This window comes from Astatotilapia calliptera, chromosome 17 (assembly GCF_900246225.1).
Source record: "Astatotilapia calliptera chromosome 17, fAstCal1.2, whole genome shotgun sequence".
Taxonomy (NCBI): domain Eukaryota; kingdom Metazoa; phylum Chordata; class Actinopteri; order Cichliformes; family Cichlidae; genus Astatotilapia; species Astatotilapia calliptera.
In genome coordinates this window covers 17366704-17381297 of record NC_039318.1, presented here as the reverse complement: position 1 = coordinate 17381297, position 14594 = coordinate 17366704, and the positions used below count along the sequence as shown (strand labels likewise).

Below are 14594 nucleotides of genomic sequence, written 5' to 3'. Positions count from 1 at the left end.
TGGGGACTGGCTGGTGTAGATTATACCTAATTAAAAAATCTACTCATTTGCAAACATTACCCTATTGAGGAATTTTAGCTAATGAAAAGTTTCTAGCCCAGTGGTTCAAAGGTGTTTTAATTTAAATCTTCGGTCTCTCTTGCACATTGATTCATGTGGTATTAACTTCTTTTCATGAATACATGCATTGGAATACTACTTTCTTAAGCTTTACCAATTCTGCTATGAGTTGTACATGTGCATTTACTCAAAGATCATTTTTAATTGTACAGTTTAAAAAAAAAAAAAAAATATATATATATATATATATATATATATATATATATATATATATATATATATATATATATAATATAAATAACATTACGGTCCTTTTTAAACTTCTTTTGTGTGGGCATTACAGATCAGTCAGAGTACACTTGATACTAATTAGTGTATGTACGGTCTAACTATTATACCTATGAAACATAGCTTTTTAATGTATTACTAACCAGCTTGAATGTTGTAATGGTTCAGAACATTAGCCACTGAGTAGTGCTGTAACCTTGTTATCTACTCTATATATATATATATATATATATATATATATATATATATATTTGTTACCTGTAACCTGAGGATTAAAAACACTGGACATGAAAAATATGGATTCCTGTTTGCTTATCTTCATTGACTCTTTCCATGTTTGTGTTTATAATCCATCTAAATCCATAATTGAATGTTGCCAGAACTGGGGTGGCAGCATATAGGCAAATAAAAATAGAGGACCTAAATTTATTTTGTCCAAATAATATCCAAGGTTTTTACATGTGTATTGTACACTAACTTGAATAGAGGAATCAAACGTGGGAGTATTGCAGCAGCAAGGACTTGTATAAAAGTTGACAGATTATATTGTTGTCTAAACGTTTCTGTAGATTTAAAACCAGATACCGGCAGGGCCATAAATATTTGGACAGTGAGACAATTTTTAAAGTTTTACATCAAACATTAATAACATGTTGGACGTGCAGACTTTCAGCTTAAATTCAGGGGATTTAACAACAGTGTTCGATGAATGGTGTTAGTTTTTTTCCATCTGTAAATACAATACTTCAAAGTTTTGTATGAATTCTGATAAAAGTTTGTAGGAGTGTAGAGTGGGCTCATGTTAACAGTCTATTCAAATTTAACTTACACCCACCAAGGTCTTCGGGATGAAGTGATTTAGTGATTTTTATAGTTACAAATTGACAAAAACAGACTACTTTATAAATCTCAGAGGAAATTATGAGGGTACGGTTGCTCGAAGATAGTACAAACATAACTCACTAGTTAAAGTACTAATAATAAATCATACAAAAAATTAAAAAAAAATAGCTCTATTGAATACAAATAGGTCTGATGTATAAATATTCCAAAGTCTTACATAAAATTGAATGAGATAAATTTGAAAGTGCCTGTCTTATCATACTGACTGTAATTTTCTCTGTGGAGGATGTGACAGTGTGCAGCTACTGCAGTGTGTACTTGTGCTTTAGATGGAGGAACTGTACAGAGACAGAGCCACAGGCACGAATGACTTCCTGTGTCATTCAATGGTGCCTAACTTATCAAATCCTTACGAATATGGTATATATTGTGTAGCTGACCTCTGACTTCTCCTTCAGGGTTAGTAGATCTGAAGGTCAAAATGATAATAAAAGGCCATATAGAACTGTTTTTAAACATTTTATTACTGCCACTGTTTGTATTGACAACACATAGACATATAGGATGATATGAGGATTCTAAATATTTGACTATGGACCTTAGACCTTTTCAAGCTCAAATTTTCATAAAATGTCTTTTGTTTTTATAACTTTGTTTAAAGTTTTGCTGCCTATGTTTATATTGGTAACATTTAGGAAATGGCACTGCTATGTGGGCATTCAAACTATCACGTTATAGTTTGCGTCTAAATATCGTGTCCCATTCGACCTCTGGCCTTGACCCCATTTTCAGAAGTAACTGGAAAAAATGCAAAAATAGTTTCCCTGAACATCTCAAACATATAATAACCATGAAAATAACTTCAGTTACTTCTCTGTAAAGTCTTACATGGTGTAAAGCTGTCTGGGGTGCAGGATTGGAGCCTCTGGTTGCCAAATGTTGACATTTAAATGCTGAAGTTATGCGATGACATTAAATATTTTTATCTTATTATTTATTTTTTTACTTTTTATGTACTTTAATAAATCAAGAAGCAGTGATGACAACAACAAAATAAAGATATGCTGATAAAAATATTCAGCATGTAAATATCAAGAAACACAGGAAATATGTTTGGTACTGAAGGCCATAAAAACATGTTCATATAATACCTAGTCTGGTATAGCAAATGGAAATTTATATAAACAACCTAATATGACAATAATATTATAATCCAACAGTCAAAAGAACTTCAATTTACAAAGTGTATCTGAAAAGACAGACATAAATGGGAAAAAAATATTTATACTATTATTTAATAGTATATGTAGGGATTCTGGAAACATTGAGAAGTTACGATATTACAGCTGAGATACGTTAATTTACTGTGGTTAAATTTAAAGTTTTAATCCCAGCATTTAATCAGCATCTTCTCAATAAACAGCAGCTAAAAAAAATTAAATAGGGAATTTTTAAAGGGAGTTGTCTCAGTTTCTAAATTAAGCATCATGTATTTGTATGTGCAAATGTTTTTGAGGTATGTGAGCAATGTGGCGTTACAAAAACACCTAAAAGTCACATTTGAACAGAGACTGGGAGAAGCGGTCAACATGACATGAAAAAGTGACACACATTTATAGAGCTTACTTTGGGAGAGAAACTTTTAGTATACAGTAAAATAATAAGAGTAACCCCTGCACAAACTGTTGCATTGAAATTTACCAGATTCCATAAAATGAAATGTTTAATGGTCAGAGTTACACTAAAGACTAACTTGTGTAGAGCTGAAAACTTTTGTTCCTAGAAACTATGATTAAGAGAGAGAGAGAGAGAGAGGAGGGGAACAGGAAGGAAGGAAAAAGGTGGGGATGACTAAATGTGGCTCAAACTAACTGAAACAAAAGGAGTTTGGCCTTTAACTTGTAACACTGCTTCATAAAGAAGTCGACTTTGACCTTTTCTGGCTCAGATTTGATCTTTGGCAGCCCTGGCCAAAAATCTACTGATCATTGTCTTGTTATTGTGGATAATTAAGTGTATATATTTTGGGAGGAAAGGGGAAACAGTAGAGAAATTCATAACACAAAACTGAATTAGAATTATTACGTTTTTTACAAAGATAATATAAACAAAACTCCATCATGCTAGAAAGCTAACCAGAGGCCTGAAAGCACAATTATAGCTAATTAGGCATTACAGACAAGAACCAACAAATCTGAATTTTCCAACATAACTTTCATGGTATTTATTATTTTGACTTGTATTTGTTGAAACTACAAGATAAAAGTTGTACAGTGAAAAGTGGAAAAGCTGAAATTTGATTTCCAGTATTTAGCAGTTTGTCACACATGTAAGGATGTGTTAGGCTTCTATGTTAAAATTCTGCTATGGAAAAAAAAAAAAAAAAACTGTGGTTGTTGGAAAACCACTTTGTCCATTACTGTGTCTCAGACACTGGTTAGTGGGCCCCCTTGGGGTCCTCACTAGGGAATGCTGTGTATTCCCTGAGGGTGGTGGACTTTGTTAGGCGATATTAGAAGATGATGCACCAAAATCTCCTTGTGAATGCTTTTATTGCTCGCAGATTGACACGGTTGTCTGTAGTTTGCATGGATGATGGAAACTCGCCTGTAAGCACTCGGCAGCTGATCGCTGGTAGTCGTAAAACTTCGAAAGAAGAAATGGAGCCCCCTTGCTGTCACGTTGCTCCTTTTGAGAAGTGTTGGTTGCATATATTTAATGCATATCCATTAAATAAACCATGGCTCTGTCTCGTTATACTGACCTATTAAACCATCAATCCATTTTCTGATGCTTATTTTGGTCCATGTCATGGTGACCACAGTGTAACCAGAAATGCCCAGACCTCCCCCTCCCTAAATGAGGCCTCTAATTCCACTGCAGGGACACCGAGCCAGCCAAGAAGCATAATCCAGCACGTCCTGGGTTGGCCTGCTCCTGGTAGTAATGCATGGAGTATATTATCTAGCTGGTGTCCAGGAAATGTCCATGGCCTCAGGCTTTGAGGTACTAACCCTTACTCCTTGATTTGCACTCAGCTGCAAACTGCTGCAGGGCAAGCCAGAGTTCATCACTCAGTGAAGCAATCCTTGGGCCACCTTAAATATACCACCTAACAGGAACCTTTTCACGAAAGGCTGCCGACAAATACCTAAAAAGAATTGTGGACAAAGGGCAGTGCTGGTGAAGTCCAGCACCTGTTGAGAATGCCCATATGGAAAAGATATATATAAAACTTATAAGGTTTGTATCTGTCTTGTGTGAAACTTGTATGAAAAGCATACAAGAGTAAAAACAGATATAAGATCCCTTGAAGAATTATATAATGAAACTTGTATGTTTTGGATACTTACTAAAACAATATATGAAAGTAATGTGAAAGTGGCCACTTTCATGAGTAAATCATGTAAGCCTTATATGATTTACTCATGAAAGTGGCCACTTTCATGAGTTAAGTCATATAAGTTTTTACTATTTCTTTTCCATATGGGTGAGACCTGTTGTTGTCAGTGCAAACAAAATTCTAGCCACTACATGGCTAGAAACGGAAATGTTTAATCAAGAAACTTTATGGATTATATCTTTTCTTAAGATAGAGTTTAGTCATACATATAAATTCTTATATGAATATAATCATCATTGATGTTGGCTCTATAAAAATAATTCCCCAGCTCTTTGATGCACTGGTTTTATGCTCTCTGAATATCCAGCAGGTCACTTGCCATTGAAGGGAGTAACAGTGGCTTGGCGTTTAGCTTGTAAACCTACTCAATAGAAGACTTGTTAGAGTTGAATATACAGCTGAGCCGAATATAGACCCACAGAAACAGCAAAGTTACTAATGGAGCGGCATCCAAAGACAAAGCTGTCACTAAAAAAGAGAGACGGAGCAAACTTTAAACTTCAGTCTCAGTGAGATTTAATCAAACACTCGTCTCTATTTTTAACATCTACCTCTGCTGTCAGTGCATCAAGGTGTGCTGCTATTGTAGTTGCAGGCCTATTTTTAGCCTCCATCCAGGCTGGGTTTGTAGTCGTGCCTTTGCAGTGACTCACAGGTCTGTTGGCCTGATTGAGGAAGTCCGCTACTGAGTCCCAACCTCAACACTATAGAGTGACAGACAGACAGGCAGGAAGAGAGACATACAGCTGGTGAGACAGGGAGCGCAAAGAGGGGAAAGGCTGTTTTACTTTGAGAGTTTTAAGGAGAGGATGGACACGAGGCAGAGCAGAGACGACGGATAAATAAAACCACATTTCCTGGGAAAATTTCAATTTTTTGTCTAAAAAAGGAATAATTTTTTAAAAGATATTAAAAAGGACATTTAACCACTTTTTCTCAACATTTTTCTTCGGTTTCCTATCAGGACTTGGATTCTTTGCTGAACACAAAAGAGACTAAAGAGAAGGATATTTTCTACCATCCACCTGAAACAGTGAATACAAACACACCCGTCCTACCTCAGGCTTAGGATTATGGTGGTGCATGGTCCGCGTGGGGATCTGAGACAGGATCAAAATGCTGAAATGTAAAGTTTGCAGTTATTTCTGCTGTCTGCGGTTCACCTCGTTGCTGCTGCTGATGCTGCATCAGGTCAGTCTGACATTCATGATCTGTGTAGAAAAGGAGCACATACATAAGAAGCTTCAAATGTGATATCAACCTCGTGCGATCTGAGTTACTCTTTAGATTAACTTTGATCACTCTGCATGCTCCTGTAGTCCAGGGTCATCTCGGACACAATGCAAACTTTTTTTACTTTTCCAAATATGTAATTTTTTTTTTTAGAAATTTAGTAATTATTATATATTTCATGGACTTTTACAAAAATGCAACAAGAAAAGAAACAAAGTGCTTTGTGAACAAGTCTCCACAACTCTGTTTTCAAAAGTGTGCCTAATACAAGATGAGCAAATATTAAATCATGGTTTCTTTCAGTTCTTTAAATTAAACTGCAAAATAAAACTGGCCCTTCTTTTTTTACATTTTAAATACCAAAGCAGTCAGGTGTGAATAAAATTACACGCAATGAGATAAATAAAATGAAATCCATGTGAGATGTTACATAGAGTAGATTCACTGTTTAGCCTAAAAAGATGAAACCAGGTTAATTTATGTTAATGTCAAGCTTTAAGGACCTTGTCATTCTTAGTTAGAAAACTTGAGATATAACAGCAAACTTTGTCTTAAACCAACCAAATATATATACATATACGTATATATTTAGAACAATCTGTATTTTTCATCCTTTTAAGAAAGATTTGTCTTCATGACAAACAAATCTTGGTGTTAGCATCCATCAGGTCACCAGTGAACTATGCATAGTGTTTGATTTGATTAACATTCAACACTTTTCAAAGGCTTTTGACCTGTTCTAAACACCAAAACGGAAATGTTTAATCAAGAAAATTGCCAGAAATGTATGAGACTTTATTTGAAATGAACCCTTTAAAAATTATAATTTAGACTTTGAGTTCGATACAAACAAAAGTTTGTGCGATACAGTTTGTCTTCTTTGGTGACACCTGTTACTGCAAAGGGAAACCTCATAAAGTGCCATCTCTCTTTGTGTTGCTTTGAGCTCCAACATGTGATGGAGCATTTACACAATCTAAAACATTTTTCTATGTACAAAATGATTTCTTTTTGCACGGTTCACTTCATTAAATATACTTCCATCCACTTTAACCTCCTAAGACCTGAACTCTTCCATGTCATGCATTTTTAATTTCTCTTTGATATTTGGACATATTAGGACCTGATGAATGTAAAAACAAAGAATTACCAGATTTTTTTTTTACCCAATTTTTGTTTCTGAGAAAAATGAGATCCACAATTGAGAACATTTGTTTTAAATTTCGATAGAACAGTGGCGTATAATGTCCTTGTAAGTGGATATCAGGCCCTTGTAAAGCAAAATTTAGTATTTTGGTCTAGACAACCCAAAATGTGATGTCCACATATGTGGACCCGGCGGTTAAAACACTCAAACAAGCGAGTCACTTGTTTGGCGCTAAACCAGGGATGTGATTGCAGAAAAGCAGAGAAGAAACACATGCTCCTGATGAATGCATTTCTAGATTACAGTTCCAAATAATAAATATGTATTTTTTTTTCAGAAGTAAAAAAAATGGGATGTTCTTACTATCATTGCTTCAGTTTCATGTTTCTTTATGTTTGTTCAGTGAAAGAAACACTGAACAGAACATTTTACTTCTAGCCAGTGTCTTCAGGTTTACACTCTGATGATTGTTGGCTGAAACCAAAAACTGCACATCAGCAGGTTTACCCAAGTAGCAGTGAAGGTTTGGCTCCTGTACAGTTTTGCTTGGGCCATATTTGACTTTGACTGACTGCCTAAAATCTCCCAGAGGTTTAACGATGACGTGCCACATATGAGGTGTGCTATGACATGTGGGCCACATTTGGACATGTCATAGCACACATTTTCCAGTGCTTAACTTTTGCAAAATGAAGCCCAGACTAGTCTCACTGTCAGTTATCTGGGTAGGACAGGGTTAATGAGTCTGACCTCACAGTAAGCCAAGGTTTAGCTCACATTAGTGTTTGGGGGCAGTTCAGGCGTTTCTTTATTAATAAAGAATTCCAACTATATCAAAGTATATCAAAGCCGATTGAAGGTTGATTTAACCATAACCTCATGCTGCTACTTCTGTGATTAGTAAGTTACACCAACATTTATACAGTCTCATTTTCCTCGGTCGCACTTCCTTCTCTTCCTGACTGTCGCCTCATTGCCGCATTGTTGTCTCTGAACTCCCTGAACTTCATTATCAGTGACAAATTGTTTTATTTTCTCTTGTGCTGGCCAAAATTTGAGGACAAAAAGCTCAGAAGCAACTATCTCCAACTTTATTATCATAGTACAGAGGAGGTCAGTTCAACAGTCAAACCCAAAACATGATAGAAACGCACAAACATGCAGTCGCAGCTCTTTAAATAGCACAGCTGAATAACTGTCCGTGCGGTGGATACTTCAGAAACTCTGCAGCTCTCAAAGCCTTAAAATCAGCCCTTTTACTAAAATAAACTCTTAATCTTTATACTTCGCAGCAGAGCCTGACAGTAGTTGCTAAAAAGCTTGTTGGTTTGATCGGTCAGTTTCTGCCATTTCTGATTGGACCCTCATGAGGTGAACCAAATAAATTTGATTCTATTTTTGCTCATTTTGGGTGACACTTTGATAGCTTTGTGCACCTCAGTCTCATTAATTAATGCTGTTTTGTCAAAGCTGCACTGCTGGTATGACTAAGTCACACACAAAGTTTCCATTGGTGTGTAGCTTGACAGAGTGGGATATTACATTGGTGATAAAGGTGTGTGAATCTCAAAGGTTATTAATGTTGTTGGCCAAGTAGCAACATCTGGGGCCATTAGACAAAATCTGCTGTTCCACTGATGTCTACTTGAGGGTTCAAAAGCAAGTCAGTCCCTATAAACATTTTAAAATGCTCAACTTTAAAGCAGGAATTATGTATAAATACGTTCTCTGTAGCTAATTTAGTCTCTTCATAACAATTGTACAGAATATTTTTATAACTTACCTCTTTACATTGGCTTACAGTTGGCATTGTTGGGGGCCTGGTCTCTTTGACTGCTAAATGGACGGTGGCACAGGTGGCTGGAGCTGCTAGCTGTGTGCTAGGCTTCACCTCAGTTAACTGGAGTCACTGAACTGGACCTCTGGACTGTGTTTGTGCTGTTGGAGCGTTGTGGAGCATTTTTAATGACATTATCTGACCACTAATATGGCTGCTGTGAGGTTATTGTACTAACAGACCGTCCAAGATGTCTGAGCTGCAGTTTTGAGGAGTTATATTCTAGGATTTTATTTGGATGTTACAGAGCACTGATTAGCAGGAGTTTGTGTGATGCTCTGATACAGTCTATGGATGCAGCGTGCTAACTAATTTAGCTGGCATTAGCTGATAACTTAGCACTCTTCAAAATGCAACTGGTGGCATCACTGTGTCCATCTGTGATCCTTTCCTAAACCCAGTTGAGCTGTTTTTAGGGTCTGAACCTCAGTGAGTTAAATTGAAAGCCAAAAACAAGTAGGAAAAAACAAACTACAGAACAAGGTATAGAAAGGACTCTAAAAATAGCCGCTCAACTTACACCACCCCCCTTACTTCCCAGCGCCTACTTTGCAGGTCAAACTGGGCTCTTACCTCTCAGTGGTTGGAGCATCAACACCAAAATATGCCCCTATTCATGTGTGAGTCAAAATCAGAAAAATATTTGGAAAGCAGAAAATATTAAAGAAAAATGAAAAAAAAGTTTTTGTTTGCTGATCAAAATTAAGAAGGGTGGGGAAAATTTGGACTCATGATCTGAGTACTACTTACGTTTTGGCTCCTCTGTAGCCAGAACTTCAGAAATTTATCAGAACAATGGGATCAAAGTACAGCAACGCCCAACGTCTTCATTTTGGGAATGAACCTCCTGTAGACTTGAAAGCAGACTATAAAAGTCTGTTGTTTCCTCCCTTATGGAAAACAGGCTGCAGATTCCTGAACGCTCCAGCATCAACATGTCTGTAGAAACTGTTAACCATATTTGGACGATAGGGTGGTATTGGCTAACAGATACAGAGACCTGCTCATTAGTGCTCAGCAACATCCAAAATCAGTTCTCAGAATTTCAGTACGGTGGACCTGAGAGGTCAAATGCACTGCAACTCAAGGCAGAAAAGACAGCATCAGCTCACAAAAGACATCCTCACGAAACACAATGGAGACAGAAGTGACGAGCTAATGGTAAACGGCTAGAAGCGAACATATAATTACAATATTAAACAACTCATCCCATTAAAACACACTTTACCTGCATCCTGTAGCATAGTTTTTTTGTGAGATTTTCTTTTCCTTTATATATATGTGTATATATATATATATATATATATATATATATATATATATATATATATATATATATATATATATATATATATATATATATATATATACATATATATATATATATATATATATATATATATATATATATACATATATATATATATATATATATATATATATATATATATATATATATATATATATATATATATATATATATATATATATATATATATATACATATATGCTACAGGATGCAGGTATATACATATATATATATATATACATATATATATATATATATATATATATATATATATATATATATATATATATATATATATATATATATATATATATATATATATACATATATATAAAGGAAAAGAAAATCTCACAAAAAAACTATGCTACAGGATGCAGGTAAAGTGTGTTTTAATGGGATGAGTTGTTTAATATTGTAATTATATGTTCGCTTCTAGCCGTTTACCATTAGCTCGTCACTTCTGTCTCCATTGTGTTTCGTGAGGATGTCTTTATATATATATATATGTATATATATATATATGTGTGTATATATATATATGTATGTATATATATATATGTATGTATATATATATATGTATGTATATATATATATATGTATGTATATATATATATATATATATATATATATATATATATATATATATATATATATATATATACATATGTGTGTGTGTATATATATATATATATGTATATATATGTACATATATAAAATAGTTAAAATTACATTCTGATATTTTGAACAATATCATAATCTTTTCTGACACTGTACGTCATGTTCAGTTATCTGAGAAAAACGTTCCACATTTTTACATGCCAAAATAAAATCAGTTGAACTGGTGTTCTTTCCTACGGTACTTCGTGGGGACCTGCAGTTTTACTCTCAGGGCCACCATGGCTCAAACTTTATAGACTGTTTGATACAATTAACTGCACAGGAGCCATATTATTGGTCAGGTGATTAGAAATGCACCAAAAGGTATGACTCCTGTAAAGCTCTAACAATGAAGTCTTTGAGGACTGACTCACTTTTGAAGCCTCAAGTGGAGAAATGCAGCTTTTGGTTTCCTTGCTCAGGCATTGCATTTTTTTCCCCAGTATTAACTGGTGTACCTTTTGGTCACAAACACCTGGAAAAAAAAACTTATGTTATGCTTTTATTTCTAAAGTTTTCCTCTCAATGTTTCTTCTCACTGATGTCTGATCTCTTCTGTCAGAATGGAAGCAGCGCAGCTCCCGCAGAGGAAAATGTAGCTTCTTCACCATGTAGCATCTCCTTATCTGAATTGGTATCCAGTCTGGACTCCATATCACTGACTGTGAGCACACCTGGACAGAACTGCTCTTTCACTGTGACCTCTCCAGATACAGATGGCATCGAGTGTAGGCAAAAAACAAGAGAAGAGGAGGCGTTGGAGGGTTCAAGCAGAGCACATCATGTAGGAACCGACCAGCTAGGAGTTGAAGCAGGAGGAAACAAGAGCATGAGAGAAGTTTTCACCTGTGTTCTGGATCACCTGGAGCCTGGGACCACCTACCAGCTGCAGGTGCAGTCGAAGACCGATCAGGAGTCTGCAAACATCACCGCGCACACCAGTAAGTCCTGATCCCATCTAGATGTGTCAAAAATGTAAAATATTCAAAAAAGATACATACTGTTGACGGAAATATCAATATTAATGTGCATACTCATTACTTACTTAGAATACTCAGTAATTTTGATTACAAATGCACAATGAATTTATGTTGAACGTGTGACATTTCTGCTACTTCTTGTAGTTTTATTAGGGCAAGACAAATTTTTATTTTATTTGACACGGTGCTAAACACACCATACCTGCACCAGTTCACAGACTTAAACCCCATTCACTATAGTGGAGCTAATACTCTATTGTTTTCTGTTTCATTGCATTGTTTCCATCTCCTCTGCCCTCTCGCGTTTGAAGTGAACCAACAGGACTCGACCTCCATGTCTTTGTGTACCTCAGAGTTAATGTCATGCAGCTTCCCCTCTCTGCAGCTCTGTGATTAGCTACAGGAACCCCTGCCCTGCTGAGAGAGAGTGATAGAGCTGTTAAAGTAAATGCATGTGTGTGTGTTGTGTCTCTACGCTGGCGGGAGTCCAGAACAGAAGTTGGACCCTCAGTGTGTATTTCCATCGTGGGCAGAGCTCAGGGTTCAGCCATTTCCTGCCTCCATTGTTTCTTTGTTCTGTGGGAAGCACTGGGAAAGGGTGTGAAGGTGTGTATAAGTGTGTGTTTGTGTTCATGTGTGTGTTGAGTTTGGGGAAAACTGGGTGTTGCTGCACCCAATCGAGTCCCGACAGTAACCTTCTCAGAAATGCAAAACACTTCTACTGTGGCGTTTGTGATTTCTTATCTTCTGTGGCATGCCGACTGTTACATCCACTGACCTTTAGTGGACTGGTCAAATATTTTTACATCACATGTATTTATTTGGTTGCCAGCTTGGTTGGTTGGTTAGTTTGTTGAAAAATCTAACTATGAACCAGGCAACTGTCTCACGTCTCAAAGAATAATAGAAACTTAGTTTTGAAGATATTTGAAGATATCTTTAGATACAGAACCATCCACCTGTAGCTTACTAGATTATTCAAGCTTTCTTAATCCCGACTTTAGTTTTATATTTAACTAAGTTGTTGCGTGAAGGATCATGTCAGACACCGTGGTCTGAAGTTTGGTCTGTTTTTGGGATCTTCTTCCTGTCACATGAAGACGTTTGTCTGTTTGTCCTCAACATTAACTATTATTGAGAACAGTTTAACGCCCATCCTCCATATTCCTTGTGCAAGTGTTTTTATATTAGTCTTAGATCTGTAGCTAGTCACGAGGTAGGCTAAAACATATCAAATCATTATATAAACTAGCACAACTATACTGACCTTCCAAACATCACTATTTAGTTTTCATCTTTATTTTTGTCCAAATTTATGGCAAAGTTATAGCAGTACTCTACATTTAAGACTTTTTAGAAAGAAAGTCAGAACATGGTATATCCTCTCCAGATAAAAACTAAGTAGCTAATTTCTAACTTGGTTCAGTTAAGTTTTATTTATATACCACCAAGTCATAACAGCGGTTTTGCCAAGGTGCTTTATATTGTAAGATTCTACAATAAAACAGGGAAAACCCCGACCATCAAACTATGCTCAAGCACTTGGTGATAGTGGGAAGGAAAAACTCCCTTTCAATAGGAAGAAACCTCCAGCAGAACCAGGCTCAGGGAGGGGTGGCCATCTGCTGCGGCTGGCTGGGTGTAAGGGGAGGAAGACAGAAGAAAAGTACTAAGAGGTCTTTAAGATAAGACCTCATAGGATGTTTCTAAAACTAAAACCTCATCAGTCCTGCTTGTCATAGAAGTTTGAACATCACACCTTATTATAGCTCCTGGAGAGAAGACACACTGATGATTTTATTGGAGCTGAAACAATTTTTACTCTGTGTTTATTTGATTTGAGAATGTGAACCTGAAAACGATTGACTTCAGACTTAAGCAGCAGATGTATGAATGCTAACAGTTTCTATAAAAAAAGCAACAGTTATCATTTTCTGACATTGATTTTTATCCCATATAGTAACAGAAAATGGTCAAATTTCATAAATCATGTTCAGGCTATTGGAAACAAATACAAGCTCTCTGCTCTGAACTATGGGTGGTGTCGAGGTTTCCTGCGCTTATTTCAGAGAGTTGGTTGGCAACAGAGGAAAAACTTAAATATTTAATGTTGGGTTCAGGTTATGAGAGAGTTCTTAAAGTGTTCATGTATGTCTGCCAGTTACAGAGTAAAGATACTTCTAATCATTTCACAGTGAAGGTCTATGTTGATGCCATGTCTTTACTTCTTTGTAGCCTTTAACCATTAGCATGGTGGCATTTCTTCACAGCAGTTTTAGGAAGAGGGCTGCGACTGGCTGCACGTACAGAACCAGTCCTAAATTCTTCAGACCAGTCGTAGCTTTGTGGGTCAGAAAAGCTTAAACAAAGAACAAAGAAATAACTGTGGATCCTAAACGGCCTCGAGTTGCACCATGTTCACATGTGCTGCGTTACAGCATTGTGTTTGTGTCCACTGATGTTGTGGTTGTCATCTAACCAAAGGATGTGTTGAGCTCGAACATGGTAGAGCTCCATGTTGTCTGAAACAGTGGGACTGTTCCTTTAAGGTAAATTATATATTTTGAACATGAAGGTCAGTCGGACTGCAGGGAGGTTTCAGCAGGAAAAGGATCCATCGCATCCATCTGTGGCCTTGTCATCAAAGTCTGAACATCGTGGGAGGCCTGCTGACACACACACACACACACACACACACACACACACACACACACACACACACACACACACACACACACACACACACACACACACACACATGCCTGTTTGAATTTCTCCCACATCGCCTCTCTGCAGCCTCACAGGGTTGTTAAAAAAGTACTCTTGTGTCACCAGCC

General features: G+C 36.4%; 1 protein-coding gene across 1 annotated transcript in view; it reads left to right on the top strand.

The window, feature by feature from the left end:
- Nucleotides 1-5299: 5299 nt before the first annotated feature.
- Nucleotides 5300-14594, top strand: part of ptprb (protein tyrosine phosphatase receptor type b) — a 43140-nt gene continuing 33845 nt past the window's right edge. The window contains exons 1-2 of the mRNA XM_026146467.1: nt 5300-5785; nt 11340-11718. Of these exons, the coding sequence (XP_026002252.1) occupies nt 5711-5785; nt 11340-11718 (454 nt within the window). The 5' untranslated portion in view covers nt 5300-5710. The remainder of the gene's footprint in view (nt 5786-11339; nt 11719-14594) is intronic.